Below are 27,661 nucleotides of genomic sequence, written 5' to 3'. Positions count from 1 at the left end.
ATACTTGTAAACTAAAATCTTAGCACATTTAAGCAAATCATCATCATCTCCTTCAAGCAGATGCTTTCCAACAGCTTCTTTCAGACTTTTATAGAAACCAGATGAACTTATTGCAGGACTGTGTCTTTCGTTTTTGTGGAGTTCAATCCCTTTGAACTTCATGCTCTTCTGACTTCAAAGAGAAATACTGTAGTACGGACCAGGATTTTCAATTCTTCAAAATGTTGAACTGTATTCTTTATCTTCTTGTCTGCTTTGTACAAGTCAATATTGAGTTCAATTCGTGAACACAGTACCATCTACCAGAATATTTATAATTTCGCTCTTGTAAATCTAGACTTAGTTCACTAAGTTCTTGGAGCATCACACATAAGACCCAAATTAAGAACTCACATGACATTATTTTTCTTAAAAGGTCCTCATAAAGAAAGCAATCTGTTTTGCTTCTTCTGCTGTCTTCATTTCCCTCCAGAAAGTGATGGACGAGAGATTCAAATTCTTGTCAAACTGCAGAAACAGTGCGAAAGCTAGATGCAACCCAGCGAGTGCTTAAAATTCTACCAATTTAAAGAAGTTGAAGTTCTCGAGTCGCTGCACATTCCTGTAGTTCACTATCATTCCTCGGTGAAGCATGATAAGTCACATAGAGTTTGTCCATGAAACTCTTAAAGCAATTTCTGCTTCTTCAGCCTTCCTTTTTTTACTCATTGGCACAAAGTAACTACTTATTTTACTCATTTTGAACAAGGATTGCACTGATTTAACTGAGATTAATTCAAAATTCACGTGAACACCTGCCTGTTGCAGAGTGAATATAGAACTGATAAACTGATATTGGAAGCAATCGAAAGTGAACACAACTTCCTGTTTCTGGTTGCATACCAACCTATGAAACATGTTGTAATAGGTTTCACAGTATAAAAAGAACACAGATGGTTAAGAAAATAACTATTTATTAACTTAAGAGCTAATATTTCGCTGGTATTATATCCAGCATCTTCAGAGCACACAACACAAAGTTTGTTACAAGGGCAAGACAACCACAATCCGGTATAACAGTGGGGACAGTATAAGTGATTGCAGCGTGCAACACAAGACTAAAGTCTTAATATGGCGCCATCTAGGTTAAAAAATTCAAAGTTTTGAAATAGTTCAAATGATAAAAAATAAAAGTAATAAATATTAATTTGGTCTTAGGATGACTGTCTCCCAAATCTTTGGTAGATTTATACAGCCATACTTGTTAAGGTCTGGAGTATGTTTCAAGGCTTCTGTTGATTCCAGGAACAACCTCTCTGACTTGTAGAAGCTTCTATGCAATGCACAGAACACATAAGCCTATCCACGCGTATAACTTATGAAACAGGAAAGCAGGTACCAATTTATGAGTAATCAAAATTGAAAATTCAATTCGTGAACACAGTACCATCTACCAGAATATTTATAATACATTTTGCTGTCACTAAATAGCAAATGTTTAAAAACTTAAGGAAAAAAAAGTGCTGGTACTGCGTACTGCCAGAAAAAAAAAGCACTGCTTATATCAATTCTAAATAGGAATTCAATTATATACTATAATTGCATTCCTCTAACATTTTCTATCCCTGTTCTGCCACTTCTCGCTTCATTTATTATTATTATGTGACACCTCCAGGGAGTCCAAAGACTCATCGAGGGAAAGTATGCCAACAGCATCGAACAATTGGTCACCTTCCAACTACTAACCGGGCTCAAACTTCCTTAACTTTTTGCTGAGCAAAAAGCAATCTAATTTAGTAATCTTCTTTCAAAATACATAGAATACGTACTTTGAAAGAAGCTTTTACAGCACCCTGTCCTCTATTTCTAAATGTTTTTGTTGTTGTTTTTTTTCATTAGCATCCAGAACATTTTGCCACCCTCCTGATATTTGTCTTCTATATTCCCATCAGTCTTCCCTCAGAGTACATGCTGGATTACTCAACGACGTTTTCTAACTTCCTGAGTTGACCATGGTGTTCCAATTTTCATATTCGTGAAGACAACATCATATGCTTCTCTGACTGAATCAATGATTTCAGCGTTTGCCACTGAGTCTTCAAGGTTTCACTATCTTCAAACTCTTGCAGTTTTTCTTGAATGAACTCTCTGAAAGCTACATGACATTCTTTTTAAAACTTTCTTACACACTTTTTTTTTAATATGATATTCAATTTTATCCTACTCAAAACTAAATGATCAGTTCCTATTTCAAATCCTCCATACTTACCATTAGTAAAACTGATATATGAAAACAATGATACCTACCGTCCTACACCTACGTACAACTTCACTATGAAAAAAAAAAAAAAAAAAATGAGAAATTAGGCTTCATGAACATCCTGCTCTTCTGTTCCACATCTGGTTTACCAAAATCTTCCATTAACTGTAAATTTATTTTCATAGGCCATTACAAGATTCAGCCTATCATCCTTCACCAAAAAGGAGTGTAGAATCAACAATATTACACTTTGTTCATTCCAAACACGCTAATCTCAAACTAGAACCTATCAACATCCAAAGCATTGTGCTGAAGATGACCTCAAAGATGTAATGCATCTATCCAAATTCCATATATTGTGGGAATCTAAATCAATTTAAAATATCCTTAAAAGATAATGTAATTCTCATGTTTATTTCCTATTGATAAAATCTTTCTGGTTGTTACCTCCAAGAAAAATAAACAGGCTGCTCTCTACCAACCTGGTGCTTACTAGGTTCAGTACGATTGCCTTCTTTCTTACTATGGACAAACAGGATGCTCTGTTTTAAAACGACTTGAAAAATATGGTCTGGCATAACACAGTGGATACACACTAGAGTATTCTTGGGCCAAAATCCCACTTGTTACACAGTGTCGTTTTAAGCTTGAGCAATTGTTCAAAGAGAAGTGAGATCTATTATACTACCCAAATTTGAACTGGAATAACTGCCTTTCCAGATAAAAAATTTGAAAGCATCTCATGCTAATTAATGGCAAGCAGTAACACCCTCTCTCCTCCTTGGTTATTTTTATTTAATTTTTTTAATTGTTTTTTTATTAATCCATTGTTGTTGCTGCTCTGGTGCCTGGTTTTCCCTTTCAGTCGTTTCCGACGGTAGGTGACTTTGTAGGCATTGCCCACAAAGTATTCTTGGCGAGATTTTTACAGGGTAGTCCACCATTGCTTTCCCCAACACCCCAATTTTATCCAGGCTCGGGAACGGCATATGGCTGGGACGTATTCATGACTGTAATCTGTGTATGTTCACAGGGCAAGTTTGCCTGTTCTGGGGGATGAAAAACCAGAGTTTCCAGGTGAAAAAAAACACTACCTCCATATGAAACTAGCTAATTCACCTTTAATCAAAAGAGACCAGATAAAGTTGCTGCCTCTACCTTTTGAATTATTTGGTCACAGATATCAGCATCAATATAGTATTAAATTTTTTGTGTCTGTTTCCAGCAATCTTTCAAAAAGATAGGAAATTACAGGTCTATGAAGCTGGCTGTTAAAAGCATATATACTATTTATAAAAATACACAATCACCAGTTAGACGAAGCTCAGCATAATGAGCAAGCTGGATTCAGAAAGGAGTGTAGCACAACTAACAGAAAAATGCAGAGTATAATATAACCTTACCATTGTACATAGGTTTTATATACTATAAAACAGGTCTGATTCAGATGAAAAACAAGTAATTATACAACCAGAGTTGTGGAGTCAGAGTCAGAGGCAATTCTTGGTTTACTGGAGTCAGAGTTGGTAAAAATGCACCTACTCCAACTCCTAATGAATTTAAATTGTAATATAAATATGATAAAATTTCCTATTTCACAGATAATAATTTGATTAACCTATTTTTTTTTCAAGTTATATTTTCAGAATATATTTTTATTGCAAGTTCTTTGAAAATTTCTAAATAAAACATTTTATGATAATTTATATATTATATTAGTGAAAGTGGCACCCCGTGAAAAAAATTCACAATGGCAAAAGTGTCAACAAAGTCTGCTGTTTTTGAACACTTCACAATAACATCGGATGGGAAATATGCATGTCAATGTATTACAGAAGATGATTGTGAAAAGCACGCGATTCAAAAAGTAGTTTTGGTGGTTCTGGAAAAAAAAAAAAAAAAAAATGCACCTACAAGAGCATCAAATTTAAAAAGACACTTGTAGCATTTTCATCCTCAAGTGTTAGAAGCTGTGAATGAGAAAGACAGCAATTAAAATGTTCCCTCTATTTCAGGGCTAAAGAAAGACCAGAAATCTACTGGAGGCCAAACATGACTACCAAGATTCTTTACATCTGACAAAGTTACTATAACAATAACACCAGAAAAGTTTAAAAACCACATTGTTGAAATGGCAGTGAAGAATATGTACTTCTTAACTTTTTTCACAACCAGCCTTTATAGCAGGGGTCGGGAACCGACGGCTCCGGAGCTGCATGTGGCTTTTGGCTGAACAAAGTGCAGCTCTTTTATATTGAATCAAAAGATACATAATTAATACAAACAACTAAATATTGTTTTTTGATACGGCCTGTTCGTGGTGCTAGATACTATGAATGTGACGTGTTACGCATAAAATTTGTTAAAGTAACTAGCGCCACAGCAAAAATTTGAACTAATTGATCAGCTGTCCTGTCAAACACCACGGTTTTTAGATACATACGGATTTTAACTGTCAAAATAAATATTCTGTTAGTTAACTTATTGTGGTATTAAACTGGTGTTTAATTATTCAAATGCCAAGCACTTGTATAATAAATTTAGTTTAATCCTTTATCCAAGTGTGAGCACACAAAGTTTGCGCCTGAAAGTATCTTCAGGACTGGGGTAAGGTGATACAACACCAGGGCAACTCGTTGCAAAGGTGGAGCAAGCTACCAACACTCCTGTCTCAGTATCTCCTATAATGCAAAACACATCTCCTTGCGGATATGTCTAATGTTATGCATTAAGGGAAGGGCCACTACCCAGACTAGTTTCGACCTTTATTGAGGTCTCTTCGGTGGGAGCCAGGCCCAAGCTGAGATACCAGGCAGAAGCATTCGCAGGTCATCTCTACCTATAGGAGTTGCCAAATGGTGTGCCACCCTTTTTTAATAAATTACTCTGGATTTAGAGAAAGATGTTGAAAGTTTATTTTTCACTTGGTTAGAGTATAATAAATTTAGTTTAATCCTTTATCCAAGTGTGAGCAAACAAAGTTTGCGCCTGAAAGTATCTTCAGGACTGGGGTAAGGTGATACAACACCAGGGCAACTCGTTGCAAAGGTGGAGCAAGCTACTAAATTTATTATACTCTAACCAAGTGAAAAATAAACTTTCAACATCTTTCTCTAAATCCAGAGTAATTTATTAAAAAAGGGTGGCACACCATTTGGCAACTCCTATAGGTAGAGATGACCTGCGAATGCTTCTGCCTGGTATCTCAGCTTGGGCCTGGCTCCCACTGAAGAGACCTCAATATCGACATCGACAGAACGCAGCGGATTCCAGAGACAGTTCCAGAGGACCCCCGAGAAAGCTCCGGCCGAAGGCAGACGTCTACCTCTCAAGAAGATCCAGTTCCAACGGCCCGAAAAGAGAGCTCCATGCTCAGATTCCACAGTAGTACCCCAGCTTTGGTAAGACCTTTTTTTTTTTCTTTTTATTGCCTGTTTTATTCGTCTATTCTGGTATCGCTTTGTTTGCGGCGAGGAACGCCCAACGTTCCTCAATTTTACCCTCCCTTACATCCCCTTTCTACACCCAGTAGTCAGGAATTTCGGTAACCATGTTGCATTTTTTGCCTAGAACTAGAACGCTCGGTATCGAGCTCACGAAGCCCGTAGATCAGCGGGCGTTAGCGAGAGCTCTAATCGAAACAGTAGGGGCTGAAAATATATACGGTTTTATACCTTATGGGAACAATAGATTCCAAATAGTGGTCAAAAGCGAACAAACAAAAAAGAAATTATTAGAGGGTTTCATTTGTTGTGGGCAAACAATCAGGCCGTTTCTAGTAGGGAGCCTACGCAAAACGCTAAAAATAACCAGGTTTCCACTAGAATACCTAGAGAATGAACCTGAAGTCAAGAAATTCTTCAGTCAATGGGGGGAAATCCATGAGATTAAAGCACTTGAGCACGCCGACTATAAAGGATGGAAAACAGGAGACGTTGAAATCCAGATTGACATGAAAAAAGAAGTCCCCAATTTTGTTTTTTTGGGGGGAACGAGGGTAATGGTGAACTACCCAGGTGTGAAAAAAAGGTGCTTTAGATGTAATTCGGAGGAACACCTTGGGGCATATTGCCCTCGAATACAATGCAGAAATTGCAAATCATCAAAGCATAAAATAGAAAGCTGTACAGAACCCTGTATTAAGTGTGGGCTCTGACCCACAAATTGGACACGTCTGAACAAGACACACTCAGAAGCAACAGGAGGGACCATAACACCGATTAGGGCAACGCCCATCGGGAACCCTGAGAATATATCAAGGAGCGATTTTCCGGAGCTCGGCCAACAGGCTGAAAAGGAAGCAGCAACAGAAACGAAAACCCCAAAGATACCCAAGGCAAGCCGCCACACACAGAACATCACCAGCATCAATGTGGCAAACCATGAAGCTTGCAGGAAAGAGGAAGAGGTCACACCCAGCGCCCCAACAAAGCGCGCAAGAGAAACGGAATCACAGGAAAAGAAAAAAGCGAAACAAAGCAGCATGATGTCATCGGAGGACGAAACAGAGACCACAGGTCAACGTCGAACAATAGGCGCAAAGCCCCTCGACAATGACGTTACAATGTTAGAGAGCCTACCCCCAGTAATGGATCAATTGGCACAACCCCAAGTCCACGAAATGGACTCTGACGAAGACAGGGACTCTACAGACAGGCTCGTCATTGTCTCGGATGCTCAAAGTGCAAGCAGCTCCGACGAGGAACCAGAACCGGCCTTCATAAAACAAACACCAGATAACGTTCCCCCCTCATTCTAACACCACCATGGAAGTTAAAATCGCAACTTTAAACACTAACGGACTACGCAACCCCTTTGCGCAAAGCGCTGTCTGGAGGCTAATGTTAACACACAAAATTAATATCCTCCTGATACAAGAAACCCATTTCTATAAGCACTGGGACGTGGAGAACTTCTCGAGAAGCTATCTGGTCACCAGCTACTGGTGCTTCGGGGACGCTCACTCGCGAGGGGTGGGGATACTAATTCGCCCCCCAATCGCGGGGGGGTTCTTCAACGTCCAAAAAGACGCCACAGGACGCCTAGTAACGGTGGACTGGAAGTACGGTGGCCGTACCATCCGACTGGCTGCAGTTTACGCCCCGAACAATCCATACCACAGAACTGGTCTCTTCTCTGCCCTTGAAAACTATCTCCTGGGAGCAGAACACCTAATAGTTGCAGGAGACTGGAACTGTGTGGAAGACACACGTCTAGACAAAATCGGTGGGAATCCAAACAACGGAACTGGCGGCATTGACGCTTTAAAACGATGCTGTATTAATTTTGATCTCGTCGATATCTGGAGGCGGAATAACCCCTCCAAAGTAGAAACTACGTGGTGCAGCGGCCAGATAGCGACAAGACTACACAGGGTGTACGTGTCCCAAAACTTGGAACAATATGTTCAGAGGATACGTCACACTGCAGTGCACAACATGACAACCGACCACAAAATTGTCATACTCAAAATCACGCTCCCAGAGGTTATGGAAACAGCCAGAGGGCCTTGGAGGCTTCCTCCCACCTTTCCCAGTCTTTTTAGCGACCAGCTACAGAACCTCTGTGAGAGATGGACAAACACCAACTGGGACTGGGAAAACTGGCTGAGCTTCAAGTGGCAGGCTAGGGAACTGTTCCAAAAATGCGGGCACGAAAGGGCCTTCCAACAACGCAAACGGCTGAGGGATCTCTACAGGGAACTCGGCTGGTACCGGACAAACGAATGGAGCGGAGTTCCCTGCGGACATCTTATCAGGCAAGTAGAAATAGAGCTGTAGCAAGAGCGGCAGAATAGAGTCGAAGACCTCGATTTTCGAACGAGACTCTATCTCAGAAATTTGGAAACACCTTCCGCCGCATTCTACAACCAACGGGTGGTGGCTAATGATGAGAAAACGATTCACCAGATCGAGGAGAAGGGCCAGATTTTATGCTCAACCAACGAAATACTCCGTCACTTTCATCAGCAGTATATCGGTATCTTCTCTGACCGGCAGGGCACGGATGACTTCAGTGAGTGGGACGCAACACGTTTTCCCGATAACTGCAGCCGAATTAAAGGCCACGTGCAGAATGATGAAAACAAAGAAGACCCCAGGGCCAGACGAACTGGGGATAGAATTCTATAGATCTATCTGGGAATTTGCATTTGCAGCGTTAATAAACATCTTTAACGAATTCCTCACTTCGGGAAACATCCCCGAGGAATTCGTTAAGAGCCACACCATCTTTATCCCCAAGAAAGACCGAGATCGGACTTTGTCAAATAACTGGCGTCCAATCTCCCTAACTAACGTAGACTACAAGATTTTTGCAAAAATTATCTGCACGCGCCTTAAGGGCGGTATCGAAAATATAATAACAAGCTCACAGGTCTACGGGATCCCCGGTAGATCTATGGAACTCAATCTCTTCTTGTTAAGAGACTTGATCAGACTGGCTAAGAAAAAAAAATACCCCCTGGCACTTCTCTCCACCGACCTGGAGAAAGCGTTTGACAGCGTCAACCACAGGTACTTGCAGAACATCCTACAAAAAACAGGCGTGGGCCCGAGACTTCGGCGTACAATTAAAAACATGTACGCGGAAGCCATGACCCAACTATCTATTAATAGGTTTCTGACAGAACCAATCCGCATAAAGAGAGGGGTTAGGCAGAGCTGCCCGCTAAGCCCCCTCCTCTTCTCCCTAGTATTAGAACCCCTAATCAAAAGAATTGATAACACCCCCGCAATTAACAGTATTCCACTGCCCCAAGGCTCCAGACAATGCAAAATAGTGGCATATGCAGACGATGTAGTGGCTACACTCTATATCTATCTGCACACGCTGCAAAAATTCAGCATAGTCAGTGGTCTTCGCATTAACGCACAAAAAACCAAAATCAAAAGTTTCGGAAATTTCCATAGCACTGGACTTCCCTACGGTTTAACGCTACAGACACAGCCCCTAACTATACTAGGCGTGCCCTTTTCAGACACCCTAGCACTACCAATCCAAAAATTGCAGGAGACAAGCAGGGAAAGGATAAGGCTGTTCAAACCAACCTTCTTCTCCTTTTATGGCAGAGCGACAGTAATAAAAACAATCGTCACCCCAATGCTGATGCACACTGTCAATATCACAGGCATCACACTGGCACGAGAAAATAAGTTATCAAAAGAACTCCTGGATTTCTTCTGGAATGGGAGAAAACGAGAAGTAAGGAAAGAATACCTACAACTCAAACAGGAAGAAGGGGGTTATGCTCTGCCCGATCACAAAAGCTTGCTACAAGCAAACATGTTCAAAACCGTACGGAAGGCCTTAAACTCCAACCACATTTCTGGCCTACTAATTAGATATTTTATAGGAATTTTCCTCCCCCTCTTTGGGATCACGGACTATGCTGGACCCCGCGCAAGGGGGGTGCCCAAGTGGTACCGTACAGTAGTGAAATCTATCACAACACTCAGAGACAGAGGAATAGCAATCCTCACACACAAACCCAAAGCAGTATACTGGGATTTCTTCCAGCTTTCCAGGCGTGATACACCCAATCTTAGTACAAATAATGAAATTCTCTTCAGAAACATCAAAAATAGCTGGGTACAGCCTTTTCATCGGGATCTAGCCTGGAGAATAGCCTACGGGCGGCTCCCGGTGAAACAGGTGAAATCCTGGTATGCACCTAACCCGTGCGACCCATTCTGCGATGTCTGCCGGGACGTGGAAACGGTGGACCACTTCTTTTATTTTTGCCCACCAGCCCAACGCATCTGGCGGAGACTCAGCACAGCATTGGGAATCCCCTTGCTAACAGTAGAAGAGGTCGTACGACTACAATTCCTGCCACCAGTCAAAAAAACCCAAAAGTTCGCTATCTTCCTAATCAATGTACTAAAATATCACATCTGGAAAGTACGGAAAAAATCCCAGGTACGAGACGCAAATTTAATGTATGCAAGAATAAGAAAAGGTTCCTTTTTCTACTTACCCAAATTTCTTGCACAAGAAAGGCACTTACTAGGAGACTTTAAATTTGTGAATCAATACTGCAAACCACCGACAATATGCTTTCTTATACAGGGACGCATCAGGCCCTGTATATCTCTTTAGAACCCAAAAAACCCCACCATCCCCCCCCCACCCCAGGAAAAAGAATAACCACTCTGTCTCCCCTAGCCACAAAGCTTTCGCTGGCACGGTTTCTTTACTCCAAACAAGGGGGGGAGAGCTGAGAACACGGGCGGCGAAGGCTTACTGCAAGGCGGTGCCGCTCCTCGTGAGCGGCATCTCCCGGGCCAGTCTCTTCCCCATTCTAAGTCCCAGTGGTACCAGGTATACACGTTCCTCAGTAAGTTCCTCTTCATTCCTACTTACCGGACCTTAAGTCCTGTTATTTTAGATTTAAAATAAATATTTAAATAAGTCCTATTATTTACATCTTGTCTTTAAAAAAAAAAATTTATTTACCTGGAATAAAAATAAGGATATTATATCTAGTAACATAAAAAGAACCTCCATTAATACTGGAGTAAATCATTACTTTAGATAAAATAATATGTGAACTATAGACAAAAGTCTATGTTTAACCTTTTTCTGAACAGGTAAATTGAGATTATATGTTACAGACCAATTAGCCAATAAGGCTAAACAGGCTGACTGAGGCCTCTTTTTACCTCCTACTATCCTACTCTATCTTATATCATACTCCTCTTTTACTGTCTGCTGATCCTCAGCATTCTTTATTCTCCAAAGGCCAATGATGAGAGACATGAACTCCCATTCTACCTCAATAAAGGTTGAAACTAGTCTGGGTAGTGGCCCTTCCCTTAATGCATAACATTAGACATATCTGCAAGGAGATGTGTTTTGCATTATAGGAGATACTGAGACAGGAGTGTTGGTAGCTTGCTCCACCTTTGCAACGAGTTGCCCTGGTGTTGTATCACCTTACCCCAGTCCTGAAGATACTTTCAGGAGCAAACTTTGTTTGCTCACACTTGGATAAAGGATTAAACTAAATTTATTATACTCTAACCAAGTGAAAAATAAACTTTCAATGCCAAGCACTTGCTTTTGGGGTTTTGATCTTTTCAATGTACAATTGCGAACAATTTTTCTCTTAAATGAATAACATTAAAAATAATGTATAGGAACAAATTGACTGATGAAAGTTTGAAAGTCGAATTACTATTAAAGTGCACGACATACAATCCAGATTTAAGTAAATTGACTGAGAAGATGCAAAATCAAGTCTCATTAGTGAATTTTAAATTAAAACAATCAAATATCTATTAAAATACATAATATTGCATGTTTGTTCGGACTAATTCTTTTTGCAATACAAATTCTGACTTTCTTGCAATATTATACTTAACCATGTTTTGTGAATTAAAAAATTAATCAAACTTAATGTTGTTTTACTGAACATATAAAAAATTTATATGCAAACATAAAAGTGGTATTAGATATCTGGAAGTACTGAATTAAATACAATTTACCTAACTTTGAACTAACTGCAACTTTGGGTCCAGGAAAAATCGAATTGAAGTTGCGACTCCCAAAATTTTGGTTTAATTAATTTTTTTTTTGTGGAATGGCTCTTTGGTTCAAAAAGGTTCCCGACCCCTGCTTTATAGCTTAAATGGAGAAATGGCCAGAAAACTTAGTTTCTTTGGAAAAAGAAAGGAGACTGATGATTGAGGAGTCTAAAGGTAAGAGAGAAGAACTTTGAAAAAGTCTGAAGGGACATTTTGTCTTTGGCTTCAACATTTGTTCATACTAGCAATAAGAGATGAATTGAAAGATCATCATGCAGCTACTCTCATTGGCAAGTTGAAACAAGTAGCTGTTGCAGCAAGACCCCTAAAACGGATGCCATTCTGCAGAAATATGCTGTAAAATGAACCATTTTGAATCAAGCAACACACTGGGGAAGCACTTATTTGATGATAAGGCATTTTGCTTGATCTTGAAGATCTGGACAACATAAATGTTTCACTAATTGAAAGCCAGTGGGTGCAAGTGACAGAGTTAGTCTACTTTCTCACCCTTTGACTATCATCAAGAAGTTGCAATCTGAGGATTTAACACCTGGTAAATTCTTGTTGGAGTGGAAGACCTTGGTGTATCGCCTGAACAAAAGTGGACGATTAATTGCTGATAGCATTGTATCTTCAATGAAGAAAAGACAGGAAAAGAGAGGGTCTCTTGCTGGATAATCAAATCCTGTTAACTGCTATTTATATTGATCCAATGAAACGTATTTGGTTGAGTAATGACGAAATTACTGCGGGAAAACAGGCACTCTATAAAATAGGAGTTCACATAAAATGATTACAAGTACTACCTGAAACAACTGAACTACTGTATGAAGCTAGAAGCATTGGTAACATAGGATCATCTTCAAGTTCAAATGAAGAAGACTTTGAAGCCTACTTGAACAAAATGAAATGTTCAAAAGTAAAGCAATGTCGCTTATGCATGGAAAAAATAGTAAATGTCAAAATAATGGAATTTCAAGAGTTTTTTTATAGGATTAAAAGAAGTGGAAAAGTATAACTGCTTGTCAAAACTGACTATAGAAAAAGACATCCATGTTTATCCCGAGGTTATTGGTGATGTAGCTAGAACTGTAACACAATGCCACCCACCCAAGTCGGTGCTGAAAGACTTGTCTTTGGCATTGATAGTAGTTAAAATCAGATTTAAGGGCTTCCATGAAGGAGGATCTCACAGAAGCAATTCTGTTTCTAAGAACAATCTGCTAGTAAATTTTGGATTTTATTTTTAATGTAACCGCTATTCTGCAGCTTTAAAAAGTTAAGTTTCTTTAAAAATTTTGTAGGGATCAATTTTTCAATCTTCTACAATATAATTTTTATTTCATTTAATGTAATGTTTCATGTTCATTCACTTAAATTTTATATCCAAACAGTACTTTAATCTCAAAAAGGACGGGAACTGGTAGAGAAAGATGTTCCTCATTTTCTTTTACAGTCTCTTTGTTTGGTAGTGGTGGAGACAGAGTTATACAGCAGGTGTCCTCCCACGATGAGTCTTCAGACTCCTTGGAGGTGTCACGAATAATAATAATATCCTATATTCCTATTACTTTATTATTTATAGCATTTTGATAAAAATATAACCTCAACTGACCAATGTTTTTATTTTCTAAGTTTTGTCTTTTGTTTAAAATTTACGAGGGTTGTTCGATAAGACCGTGCAAAAATGAAGAAAACAATTTTTTTTGGGACAAACATTTTTTATTTTTCAACTTAGTCTCCTTTGAGGTCTATACACTTAGTCCAACGATGCTCAAGTTTTTTAATCCTGTCCAACTCTTCAAAATAGGCAGTTATTTAGGCAATCACCTCATCGTTTGATAAAAATCTCTTCCTGCCAGCCATTTTTTCATGTTTGAAAACAGATAATAGTCAGAGGGAGCCAAATCTGGAGAGTAGGGGGAATGTAAAAGGACTTCGTAGCGTAAATCGAACAATTCTGCAACAGCTCACACGTTGACGCTTTTGATCCAGCTGTGAGCAAACGCGGCACCCATCTTGTATGCTGTCGTTTGAGATGCCCACAACCTTAGTAATTTCGCGCACCTTCACTCTTCTATCATCCATCACCATATCATGGATTTTTTCAATAATTTCCAGATATAAACCATTCTAATCGAAGGTGCAGACTTACCATAATGTTTATTAAGCTTAGCTTTGGTTTTTCCTGAACCGTTTTGCCTTTCAAAAAGTAATGTTTAATCACTACACAAAATTCTTTCTCATCCATTTTTCACAAATCACAGTATTTGATCGATTCAAATGAATGCCAAACACAGAGTAATAGATCTATATGACTGAAACTTAGTGTGTGATCCTCCAACAGTTGCCAGCAACTAAAAATAACCTCGATATGTACTGGTGGCACCATCTCTTAGACTTTGCATGAACTTATCGAACAGCCCTTGTAATATTACTGAATGTTTGCAATTTCTTTAATAAATAGAATTAAAAAGCTGCAATGGCATAGCTATAGCCTTTAGACCTAAATTTTAAAAGGTTAGAGCTCTAAGCAAATAGTTGGATGATTCACACTGGCAATGATAAAATGCCTCATATGTGGAGTGCTTTCAATCGATGTATGATATAAATAATTAGTATATTTATTTCCTTTTTATTTATATTGATATATAAATAAAGGAGTCTGAGTCAAAGGTACCATAAATTGGGAGTCGGAATTGGAGTCTAAGGCGGTATCAAAAAGTTTCGAGACTAGCTCTGTTTACGAGAAATTACTTTATTTATCTACATTTATACACTATCATCTTCAAAATAGTCCCCTCGCACAGCAATACAGCGCTGGATCTCCGCAATGATGTCAAAACGGCGACCTTTAAGCTGGATCATCATCTTCAGAAAGAGGGCAAAGTCCGCAGGAGCCAAATCTGGCAAGTAGGATGAGTGCGGAAGTGAGATCATGTTGTTTCCAGTGAGAAACTCATGTGTGAGGAGAGCTCAGTGACAGGGTGCACTGTCGTCACGGAGCATCCAGTTTTTCGCGCGCCACAGATCCAGTTGCTTTCGGCAAATGTCCTCCCTCAGATGCCTTAAAACCTGGTAGTAGAACTCGCAATTGATGGTCTGGCCCTTGGGGATGAATTCTCAATGCACAATGTCACGAATATCAAAAATGACGATGAGCATGCAGTTGGTCGAGCTGTGGACCTGCCTCACCTTTTTCAGTCGTGGAGATGAAGGGCTCTTCCACTGTGAAGACTGTTGCTTCATCTCAGAGTTGTACCCACACACCCAAGTTTCGTCACCGGTAATGATCCTCGACATCAAGAACGGGTCATCCACGGCACGCTGACGGAGTTCTTGGCAGACTTCGACACGGTGTTCCTTCTGCTCCTGGGTCAGCAGCCTGGTGATGAACTTGGCAGCAACACAGTGCATGTTCAAATCGCACGAGGATTGCCTGGACTGTTCCGTATGACATACCGACAATGGCAGCAATGTTGTGGAGTGTTCTCCGACAATCCTCATGCACAAGTTGCCGAATGGTTTCGACATTTTCGGGGGTTGAGCTCGTTGAAGGTCTTCCTAATCTCTTGTCGTCTTCCTGTAAGTTCTTCTGCTCTTGAAGCGTGCATGCCACTCAAAACACCTTGAACAACTCATTGCAGCATCGCCATAAACTTCCCAAATCATGTCAAATGTCTGTGGCAGATTTGCCCAGTTTCACACAGAATTTCACGTTCGCTCTTTGTTCTAACTTGCTGTCCATGATGAAATCACAGACGTGGTAATGCATGTGGTCAGAATAGCACCAGTTTCACAGCTCCTGATGTACACAGGAGGATGTCTTTTGGCACACTGACTTATGAAGGTCGGTGCTCCCTGTGACTGTGCATGCAGCCTTGTGCTGCCATCTGTTGGCGTGTTACAAAACTAGTCTTGAAACTTTTTGATACCACCTCATATGTACTGACTCCACAATCCTGAGAACAACTATGAAACCTCGAGTAAGCCAAAAATTAAACTGGCTAATAAAATATAGGAAAAAGCAACTGATAGTATCCTTATATGAAAAAAGTAGTCTATTCTAAATTAAAAAAAAAAAAAAGTCAAGACAACACTATTTCATCCAAATTATTACTATTATAACGTGCCACTTCAAAGGAGTCCAAAGACTCATTGAGGGAGGGCACCTATTCTGCAATTCTCCGTCTCCACCACTCAATCCACCAATTACAGCAAACCGCATCATCTACATCAATGCCATCTACTGTCCACCACCACTAGAATTGACACAGACAATCACAAACATCCATGCCCATGACAGGATTCAACAGGGGCTAGAGAGCAGATATACTAAACACTCTGCCATTATTCAAAGCAATAGATGTAATTCTTGACTGAGTTAATTAGTTCATAAAGCAGGAATTTACTTCCCATACACATGTTAAAAACAGGGTTACATTCTAAACTACAAAATTTGACCATAGTAATGTTAAAGATCCAATTAGTTTCTGTTTAATGATTTATTTCTCCAAATAAACGAAATCAGCCTTTAAAAAAAGCAAGCTATGATTCATTTGTTTTGAAAACAGTCTTCTCTTTTCTTCATAAATTTTTTAACATGTATAAGCATTTTTTTTTTAATCTGCAACAACTTTCCTAGTGCGCCTAAATTTGAATCTTGCAACTTAAAAAATTCAACTGCTTTTTCCATGATGAAAACCTCGTCAAGCCCCCTTCAGTGAAGGAATGAACAGAGATGTCATCTGTTAAATGAAGGTATGAATAAGAGGAATAAATTTGAAATAAGACAGTGAAAATGAAAAGCAACATAACTTTAGGTAACATTTGGTAACTGCTAAAGCAGTTAAGTGATTCAGCAAGATGCCTTTATATGCCTGAACACACACACATAGAGTATAGAGTACGGTAGTATATATATATATATATATATATATATATATATATGGCTACATGCATGGTTTGAAGGGCTGCATTAATGCATGTTTAACATGCACACTCATGTTCATAGAAACCACATCACCTTACATAAATATAGTTTTTAGTAGTTAAATAGTCATTTTGATTGGTTTTTCATTAGATATTTCATTGTATTGCATCATCTATCATTCCCATGGGTTTCTGTATAATGTAATAGTTGCTGCTATTGCGTCAGAATTTTTTTTATGATATACATAGAACTAGTTTTTGCATTTGTTTGTGCTGAGATCACTATGGCTAGTTATGTGCAGTTAAATCCCCATAGAAAAGTGATTCAAGCTTTGAACAGAGAAGGCTATTTCCTCTCATGAAATAGTTAAAAGGGTGTCCTGTAGTCAATCTACTGTGGTACAGCTGTTGTCGAAAGTGAAGGAAACTAGATCTGGTGAAAGGAAGAAGGAGACAAGAAGAAAGCCACTGTCTACACCAGTGGTTCTCAACCTTTTATGCTTCATGTACCCTCTAGAAATGTGTAACTGGCATACTCCTTGTATAGATAGATAAAACTATAGTTATAGTATAACAATGGTGGAATAAAATAAAACATATATACGTGTTAAATTTTGTATTCATAAATTACATATATCGATAAACACAAAGAGTGACAAACAATTTAACAAATCTTATATACATTTTACTGGGTAATCAGTGAGATGGTTATGCTTGTTGAAGCTTTGCAGAGTTCATCAATGGTTGGGATTAAATTGCTAAAGGTAGAGTTGTTCCTATATTTATTTTGAAAGCAGTTAAAGATGAAAAACCAGTTTCACATAAACAAGTTATTGTGAAAGGTAACGAATAATTGACTGCAATTTTTGACATCCAAAAACTAATCAATGGCTTTTTGGAATGAAACTGGACAATGGAAGTTTACATTTTTCCAAATCAAATGTGAAGGGATCTCTAATCCATTCTTGCATTTCATCAGGGATGGAAAATACTGCCTTATAAGAGTTTCAAGAGTGTTTAAGTGAACGATTATTTGTTGTCTGATGTCTTCAAAGTCTGCAATCGTTTGTTAATTTTCTTTAAAAAATGAATCTAGTTGCTGAATTGATCATTTGATAAGATGTTCTTATCAAAAACAGATTAAGGGCTTATTTTTTAAATGCTCATGTTTTGTTTCAAAGTGTCACCATAAAAGAGACAGTTTTATAGAATTTTGTGACAGGACTTCAGAGCAAACAACACACTGTAGATTTGGTTCTACTAAATTTCCTGTCCATGTAAAGCCAAATTATAAATATGATTCATGATATTTATGGATTTTAATTTGATTACTTGATTGTTTAACATTTAATGTTTTTTAGTTACTGCTGAATCCACCTTATGCACATGGAATGATGACGTAGTCGTAGATGTAGAAGCAATTGGCTCCAGGACATAAAGCCAATTGTAATGTGGACCTGGAGTCCAGATCCCATTACTTTTCTTCTTAATTATCCAGTTATCCATGTTTCAAGGCACTTTAAAATCATTCATTTAACTTCACAGTAAACTGAAGTAAACAAAAAATAACTTTAAACACAGCAAGTGAAATAAATCTCAACAAATACATAGAGCAGTAAGAAGGAACATTCTCTCACTTAGAATGGATGTTTTGACTGGGTGATCAGCTATTCAGGTAGGGAGGATTGACAAACATGTATATACATGAACTACAGTGCCATGCTTCATCACTCAGTTCTCAGAAATTAATCAGTATTAGTGTTGCCAACTTAGCTACTTTTACTTAGATCTAGCAACTTTTGAGCTCTCATGGCATACTCTCAAAAATTTTCAGGATAGGGCAACTCGTATGTAGAAGCTAATGACTTCACATCACTTGCCTTAGTATCCCATAATGCAAAGCACATATCCTTATGGACATGTATACTGCTATGCATTATGGGAAGAGTCACTATCCAGACCGGTTTTGACCTTTATTGAGGTCTCATCAGTGGGAGCCAGACCCAGAGGTGATACCAAGGTTGAAGTAATGTAGAAGTCATATTTCCATATACAAGTAGCCAAAAGGTCAATTCCATTTCACAAAAGATTCAGTGAATACACGAGCTTACCAGAAAATTTTAGAATTGCTGCCTACTATCAGAGGCCACTTCACCAGAACTGCATTTTTCAGAATGACTCTGCCCCGTCATAGGGCAAAAAGTGAAAGTAATGTTATTATAATCCTAAAATGTACCGTATAAATTGAATTTAGTACATAAAGCTTTAGTTTTTGTTGCAGGTTAATAAGTGGCTCAATTTTACCGTGGCAGGAAACAGCCCAGATTTCAACACCCCACTGAGAATTTGTGGTATCAAATAGAGACCGAAATACACAAGAAGTCGAAAACACTTTGGGAGCTCCAAGAAGCCATTATAAGGGCATGTAACCATGAACTGACAGTTGCACCCATCAGGAAATTGATTTTGTCAATGCCCTGCTGAAATAAAAGCATGAGGAGTACCCACGACGTACTAAACAGCGAAAAGTGAATTTTTAGTTTTGAATGTTAATAAAACTGTGAAGTTGAACTACATTCTGATACCAGCATTTGTTTTTCCAGCAAAAATATCACAGTTTACTCCATTTTGAAATATTTACAAACTTGTCAAGTTTGTTATCATTTCCTAATTATGCCACATCTTGTACTAAAGAGTGTCAAATATTAATCAAAATAAAAATGTTATATTATCTGTGACAATTATTGTGTTTTCCCTTTTCAAATAGGCATCAAATTTAATTACAAAAAAAACAAAAAAAAAACATGGTTACAGCAAGTGAGGCAGTTTCTATGAACATGAGTATTTATTACAATTAATGCTCATATTTTTGATTTTGTTGATAGCTGACAAAATCTCTTAAAGCAAGACTGCCTATATCAGAATATGCCATAGATTGGAGTGACAAACATTAATATCAATGGCACGTTGCTGTTTTTTTTTTTTTGTTGTTTGTTTCTTCTAGCACATTGTTTTGTTGTTTACTATCCCTGCAATTGCAATGATAGAAAACAAAACAGAGCTAGAAAAAATTATGAATGAATGAATAATGACAAATAACGAAGAAACTGAAATGATCAAATATTTAAAAAGAGCACCTTGAGACTAAAATTTTCATTAAAAATATCAGGAATTTATTAGGCGTTAAAAGTAATACACCAGCTAGTTTCACCACCTAAAATATAACTAATAGCTTCTTCAGGGTTAAAAACATGGATCAAAGTTCCATGTTTTGTTTTTTTTTTTTTTTTTTTTTAGAGAATTCAGTTAGGCTGGGTGGCTTTTGGCAAACTGAAATTATTCCTTTGTAATAAAATAAAGCCAAACTTTTCAATCAATGTGCCATATCCCAGTTACGACATGCAGACCAGAGAGATGGCCAACAACCAAATGCTGAACAGAATGAGGAAAACAATGCAAAATGGAGAGAGAGAGAGAGAGAGCCATGCTAAATATCAGACAAGAACAAGACAAAATAAAGAACGAAGATATGGAAAAAACAGTTTTATGTTTGATATAGGAATAAGATTTTAAAATTAAAATTGCCCGAAAACCTTTCATAGGATGTGTTGTCCACCAAACACCTTTCAATCACCCAGTTACAACAATATGAAAGACGACAAATGCCTGGATGACCAGAAAGATGGACGGATGAGTTAGTGGAGATGCTTAGAGAATGCTGATATCAGAAAGCCTTCAACAGAGAAATACAGACAAATGGGGAGAGTGTATAACCAAAAATTGGTTATAAAACAGATTTTTTTAAACCATTTGGTTATAATGGTTATAAAAGAAGATGAACAGAATGAAAAATAAGGAGTGATGGAGTAGACAAGCAAGTTCTGCAGGTTAAGTGACATGCAGAGGATCTCCTGACTATTATGAAGAAGACCAGTGCAAGATGGAATCAGTGATGTGTGACGAAGAAAGAAATTAGTGATGAGTTGTTTTGAATTGCAACTGAGGCTATGAAATAAATGTTATGTCTGGTAATTGTGCATATTCTTTGGCCAGTTTGCCTATTTTGCAGGATAAAAAAAAGTCAAGTTTATGGCAGAAAGCTCTTCCATCTCTGTAGAAAAGCAATTTCCCACTTTCACTGAAAAGCAGTGATGCAAGGAGAGGTTTGCAAGATCCTGAAAGGGGAGAACAGTACAAGAAAATAAATGCAATCATAGTTGCTTATAGGTGTTCAATTGTTGTATTATGATTATTTATGTAAGGAGCATTAGAAACAGATGTTACAAGACTCAGTCTGTCATGAACTGAATGTTGGCCCAGGGATTATCAGCATTCGTAAAACTTACTTAACTCAGTGTGATTATGGGAGGATACAATCTTCTCGGAGGCTAGAAAGCCAAAAGGAATTATGCCTACATCACAAGTAATAGTTTTAAAGCTCTTACAGGTAATGTATTTGAAAGAAATAAGATATGTAGAAATGACTATGTTTAAGTTAGTGCTTATGAGAGAAAACAATCTTCCTATTAGCAGTTTAAGTGCATTCTAATCAAGTTATAATATACTGAATAAGGGAAATTAAATAATATTGTTGAATTCAGCAAAGCACTGAAACTGCAAGATGAGTCACTATACAAGTTAATAGTCCTATACAGAAACTGGTTGTGTATAGGACTATTAACCATTATAATGATACAGAAGACATATCTGACTGCCAAAGAACAGGTCGACCATGCCACATCAGGATGCAACAGCTTATGAAGACTGAGGCATGCCTCCACTGTAATCCTGTGAGAACACAGAAAGTGATGCGAGCAAAAAACATTTTGCAGAGAATAATGTCACGTGTACTAACTGATGACCTGGAAGTGAGAGCATATCGTCGTTCTACTGGACACTTCCTAACACCACAACTTATGCAGCAGCAGATGATAAAATCAAAAAGGCACTTTTGCAGAAGTATGCAAACAACAAACACAGAGATATCCTCTGACAGAGGAGAGGATTTTCACCACTGAAGAGTAGTTTAACTGCCAAAACAATCAGGTATATGCCCTGGATGGTTGCACAGCACATGCCATAAGCACCCAGGATTCAGATGCCATCACCCTGTGTCGGTGATGGTTTGGTGGCGATGTATCAGGAAGTATTCAAGTTGCATTTCAGCAAGAAGGTGGGGGGGGGGGGTCAAAACCTCTGCCAAAGTGTATCAAGACACTGTGCTGGAATATATGATACGGTCCCTGAACAACACCTTGCTTCACAGTAGACCTTCCAAACAATAGTTTGAAAGGTCTACTGTGAAGCAACACAAGGACCACACAACAGTAGTTGAAGGATAATGTGCCTGACCACATATCACCATCTGATTGGCTGTATGAAAGTCCCGATCTGAATCAGTTGGACTTCAAATTGTAGTCGAAGTTTGAAATTGAGTAGCCTACAGAAATGACACCCCAACATCACCAGCCTGAAGGTGGATTTGGAGCAAGCAGTGGCAGTGTTTCCTTTGGATGTTGTGCATGCTGCCATCGGTATGTGCACTCAGACTTCAGGCATGCGTGAAGGCAAAAGTGAGAGAGACATTTCCTGTTATATGCATGTTATACATGGGGTTTGTATGTGCTGAAAATTATAAATGATTTACTGATAGATTAAAGTTTATGAACTGTTCAAGTTATAACAGTATTTATGACTAGACTAGGTAGCAGTATGCTACTGGGTTCTATTCTTAAGCCAGTAAAGTTTGGAACAATTATAAAAAATGTCATTGCTAAGTCCTGCATACAAGTTTGAAAGCTAAATATGCATATACTGTACAGTGTATGCTATTTTAATAGCTGAATTTTGCAGTCCTGAGTCCAGATGCTATGTGGCTGTGCAGAGCTCCAGGTAGCGGATGAAACTTATGTTGGTGATGGCTGACAAAAAAAGATGAAGCTCAGGGAACATACAGCATATTGCTGCTACAATAAGGAAGACACTATGAAGGAGCTGTACTAATTTATAAGGTTTTAATCAGATCACACACCAGGACTACTGTCCAGAAATTTAGTCATCTGGTTTTCTCATCAATTTCTGGATATGTATTCTCATGAGATGCACAGGATACTATGACAGTACATGATTAAGTTTACATCATTACACCTGGTTTCTATAGTGAGAAAACTGAAGAGAGCTAAGGCAAGTAACCTAGGGTAATTATTACAAGAAAATGAAGGAATATGAATTGCAAGGCTTAGAAGATAAATAGCAAAAAAGGTGATATGATAACAATGGCAAGTTTTATAACATCAACACTAAATGAAACAAGTTTTCAGATATATTTTCATATGATGTTTCCCCCCCCCCTTCATTTTTATCAATAGTGAAACATAATGACAAAGTCAATATTTCCGGTAAGGAACCACTCATCTTGGAAGGAAAAAAGTTGGAAGTACAAAATGGCTATGTTATTCAATGAGTGGTATTTCTCGTAATGAGTACTAACCTAACTAGGAAGGTCTGTGAATAACAAGTGGGAGGATCATTAGCAGAAACTTCAGGCTCTGCTACTGCGTTCAATGATTACTTAACGTGGAAGAGTATTCACAAAATGGAGAGCAAAGAAACAAGGTGGTGAGCAAGAAAATAAGATTTTCTACACAGCAACTGGAATATGATGGTGATATAAATGGATTTAAGGTACAAAATTAGATTATTGGTTAATGGAGTCTATGGATTCCATGGAGAAAGTTAACATTATTTGTTTTGAGGAATGTGCTAAAAATCTTGCATTACTTTCACTTATTTTGAAGCAGTGTATATACACACATGGCTATATATTATTCTCTGAGTATTCAAATATAATACTATAATATGTTATTATCTATGGTCCTCTACAAAAGCAGACTAATCAAGAGAGGACCTCTTTGTCACTCATAATTAATAAATATCTTTTATATCCCAACTTGAACACATTCACCAAAGATACTTATACAACGTCTAATGGTTAGCCCATTTTATACACTCACTCGAGAAGAATCTGGACTTGAAATACTGCCGAACCACACCTTAGGCAACTTCCAAGGATAACCAAGTTCTACTTCCAAGTCATAAGCTGCAAAATCTCATCTACACACACAATATGACCTTACTAATTTGTATATTTGTATATCTCTTCTCCTACCTCTATTCGTCAAATTTTGAATATCATGTTCTGGGAATTTTTCCTTGTATACACAATTCCATAGGCCAGTTTATCCACCAGATCTTTTTAACTGTTTTCCCCCCCTTTCTCAGAACCAGGTGACCATATCTGTTCATAATGTTGATGTGGTCTTAAAGTTTTGTAAGGTAGGTGAATGATTCCACTTTCTTGTAAGTTAGTGTCTCTTTAACATTGCAGCTATTCAATATGATGACATAACCATTTCAGCAATGCGACCCCTGCAAAGTCAAAAACAATTCCCACTGAAAAAAAGTTATGGACCTGTATCTTCTCACAGTAAAAACCCCATAATCCATTTAAATTACCCAGCCAACCATGGAATACTGTTCTCACAGTTGGGGAAGTGCCCCCTATAAATACTTGACTAAGCACAAAAAAAAAGAGCAATTAGAGTAATCAATGCCCCATCTACCATCAACTCATTTTGCTCACTTTAACATAGGCATCACTGTTGCATGCCTCTTTCTTCTTAACATTAATAATCCCCCCCTCCCACCCTGTGTTAAATTCACTGAAATGCCTGCAGCACCCACTCAACACCTCTTCACAGTTGAACTCCAAACTAATAGAATAAAGATGTCTTCTTTCTAGAGAAGAATTCTACTGCTGCCCTCTAGCAGAAGCAGAAAGAATGAACATTCTCCTCTTATGTTTCCTAAAGAACACAACACAGGGTCTTCAAATGCAAATGAGTTTCTCCTTGCCCATCCACAGTACTAACATACTATAGGTTGACCATTCAACCTCTTCTGTATAGGATCAACATATAAGAGATTATACATTACAAAGATGGGAAATCTGTTGCAGTAATAATTACATACGCAAACTACACAATTTGCTTTAATTCTAAAATTCACCATAAATAGCTATCAAGAGAGTAGAAATGTGTTAAAATCACTGATGAATGAAGTAATTATTATTAAGTTCATCTCTAATGCCTCATCACGGGAGGGTATCTATACTACACATCCCACGTCTATGATACCTAATAACCAACTAACAATGAAATAGTTGAATACAGGCCAATTCATAAATTAGGAACAAGTTACAATTTTTGTTTAACGTTATCCAAAATGAGAATTACAGCTTCATATTTTCTAAGTACATTACTAAGAAATTAGTTATTATATTACACACACGTGGTTAATTTCGACAATGTGCAACAAGCCACCGGCATAAAAGCACACCGTATCAACATTACTTACTTGTAGGTTAACCCATCCCCGACTCCAAACAATTCTTCACCAGAGAGACCATCCACATTTAATTTCTCAGTCATTGTGAACTAATGAATAAACAAAATTTGGAAAACAATTATACAACCCACTTCCCCGCAATTAAATGGTCCCAAAACTCGGAGAACTTCTTAAACACCATCACCGGCTTTTATATTCAGCTCCATGTGATTTGTCACCCACTAGAGGGCGATCACAAACATTTCGTTCTGTTAGTTGTCTTCGAATCCATCAGCACTCGAAATCATTTGACCTACTGATATAGCTCTTGACCTTTTTTCCTTAAAGCCTTACTTGTTTAATATTATCGATATAACTTGATACCTACATAAAAATAAGTGAAAACTTGAGGCATTTAGATATTCATTTAATCAGTTGCAATATAATAGTTACACTTATTGTAATGGGATATTTGGATTGAATAATAAGTATTTGTAATTTATTAATCGTTTGCACTTAGCATTAGACGATTCGATAAAAAAAACATTAAAGAAATAAATCGTTTTGAAATATTTATGGATAAATTATATGCTTTTTTATCATCAATCACCAAAAAATCAACGAGAATTAAATACGATTGCAAAAGACCTTGGCATCGAAATTTTAAAGATGGGCAGCTTGCAGCTTACGAACGGCTATTTGTGGCGAAATTACCCAGCTTTATGCAAGCATTTTGCATCGAATGATAAATATAAGGGCTTTTTAAACCAACTTCTCAATTTGGAATTTTTAAAAGATCTAGCATTAATGATTGATATCCTACAGGAATTATCATATCTGTCAGAAGCTCTACAAAGTCGCAGTGTAGGTATATATTATAAGGGCCTTTAGGCCTTTTTATTTATTTTTTTTATTTTGCTCTTCTTTGTTAAAATTTTCATAGCTCACCACTGCTTAAAATACTTTAATACTTAAAAGATATAAGCCGGTTTACATATTGGATGACATTCATAAAATAAATTTAATATGAACAAGCCAGCAAACTGTACCTTTTAAAAAAAAAAATATTATTGCTTACATAACAAAAAAGATATTTACAGGTCTTTAAGGCCGACAACATTCCCAGCATGGCTTTCGTAACCATAATAATTTTAAAATAAGGTGGTGTTTTGTGTGTGTGTGTGTGTGTGTGTGTGTGTGTGTGTGTGTGTGTGTGTGTGTGTGTGTGTGTAATAGGATATGAACATAAAACTTAGGTGGGGAGGAATATTTTCTGATACTTTTACTTCATAGTGTTAGTGATGGATAGTGTTTTTGGAAAACGAACAGCAAATTAAGTATATTACACAAAGTGTTTAGGCATAAATTTATTGGACAAGTAGATAAAAAAATAAATAAAATGCATGATAAGTTTAATAAACATTTTATATAGTAAATATTAAAAGTTTGATATAGCAAACATCTTAACTGTCATTTATATTTATTGGATGAAATATTCACCGAATGAGAAAAATTAAATTCATTCAATAACTAAGCTCATTTGCATACTACGTAAAAGCATTCAAATAACAATATTACAAATTTCTAAATGTGCGCATATCGCTATTAACAAAGGTACCTGTACTGTTGCATACCTTTCAAAAAAAAAAAATTTGCACAAAGGCATCGGTTGATGTTCCAATTAAAAATTGGAATCCTTTGCCCTTTTCACTGTTTAATTAAATCCAGAATGGAAGTAAATTTAAATTTTTAAATAAAAGAAAAACAAGTTAAAATGATATTATCATTAGCTCAGTTGAGTCTAATCACAAGACAGATGATCAGGTGTTGTTTTCTCCGTCTCTATATTATTATTCTAAATATATTATCTATAATCTCTATACAAATAGTTCAAGATTCATCACAGGAGAACTACTGTTGTTTCTTCTTATTCCTATAATACTTTTCCTTAAATTTAAATTTATAATCATTAGTTTCATGATTGACCATTTCAGGAAATAAATGCCATCAATATCAATATTTGCCTCCCTTTTTTTTTTTTTTTTTTTTTTTTTTTACAAATATCGAACTTTAATTCTTTTATTTTTATTTTATCTAATGTACTCAACTTTCTGATTTATGAAATAATCAGAAGGCCACAACCTTTTGAACTGTTTATCTCTAACTTGTCTTAGAAACACGACTCATGCATATCAGTAAGGATGCCGATTGTAGGGGCTGAGTAGGCTGCAATAATCTGGCTACACCATTTCACTTCTATAGAACGGGAGAATTTATTCTGTATTTTGTCATAGCCAAATTTATATTTGTCTTAGAAAGGGAAGACAGGATAATAATCCTATTATCGATTTCCTTCAACTGTATTTTACCAAAGTGCTAATTATTAGGTTCATTATTTCAGGGATTAAATATTAATTCTGGGAGGAAGTGTGTCTATCCCCATATACACTGCTTGAATAAAAGTCAATGAACACGATAGTGCGGGGAACAAACAACCATGCCGCCCACCTTAATAAGCTGCAGGACCTCCGTTCGCTGAGATGACTGCGGCAATTCTACTGGGCATGCTTTACAC

The 27,661-nt window shown here is 37.5% G+C and overlaps 1 protein-coding gene across 1 annotated transcript in view; it reads right to left on the bottom strand.

Moving 5' to 3' along the window:
* Positions 1-25,278, bottom strand: part of ras (Inosine-5'-monophosphate dehydrogenase ras) — a 128,286-nt gene extending 103,008 nt beyond the window's left edge. Inside the window, exon 1 of the mRNA XM_090392508.1 lies at positions 25,117-25,278. Within this exon, the coding sequence (XP_090248634.1) occupies positions 25,117-25,190 (74 nt within the window). The 5' untranslated portion in view covers positions 25,191-25,278. The remainder of the gene's footprint in view (positions 1-25,116) is intronic.
* Positions 25,279-27,661: the final 2,383 nt, after the last annotated feature.

Source organism: Typopeltis vanoorti, chromosome 5 (assembly GCF_054136105.1).
Source record: "Typopeltis vanoorti isolate ZY-2024b chromosome 5, IOZ_Tvanoo_1.0, whole genome shotgun sequence".
NCBI lineage: Eukaryota > Metazoa > Arthropoda > Arachnida > Uropygi > Thelyphonidae > Typopeltis > Typopeltis vanoorti.
Note: the sequence above shows the minus strand (reverse complement) of the source record. Positions and strands in the feature narration are given on the sequence as shown.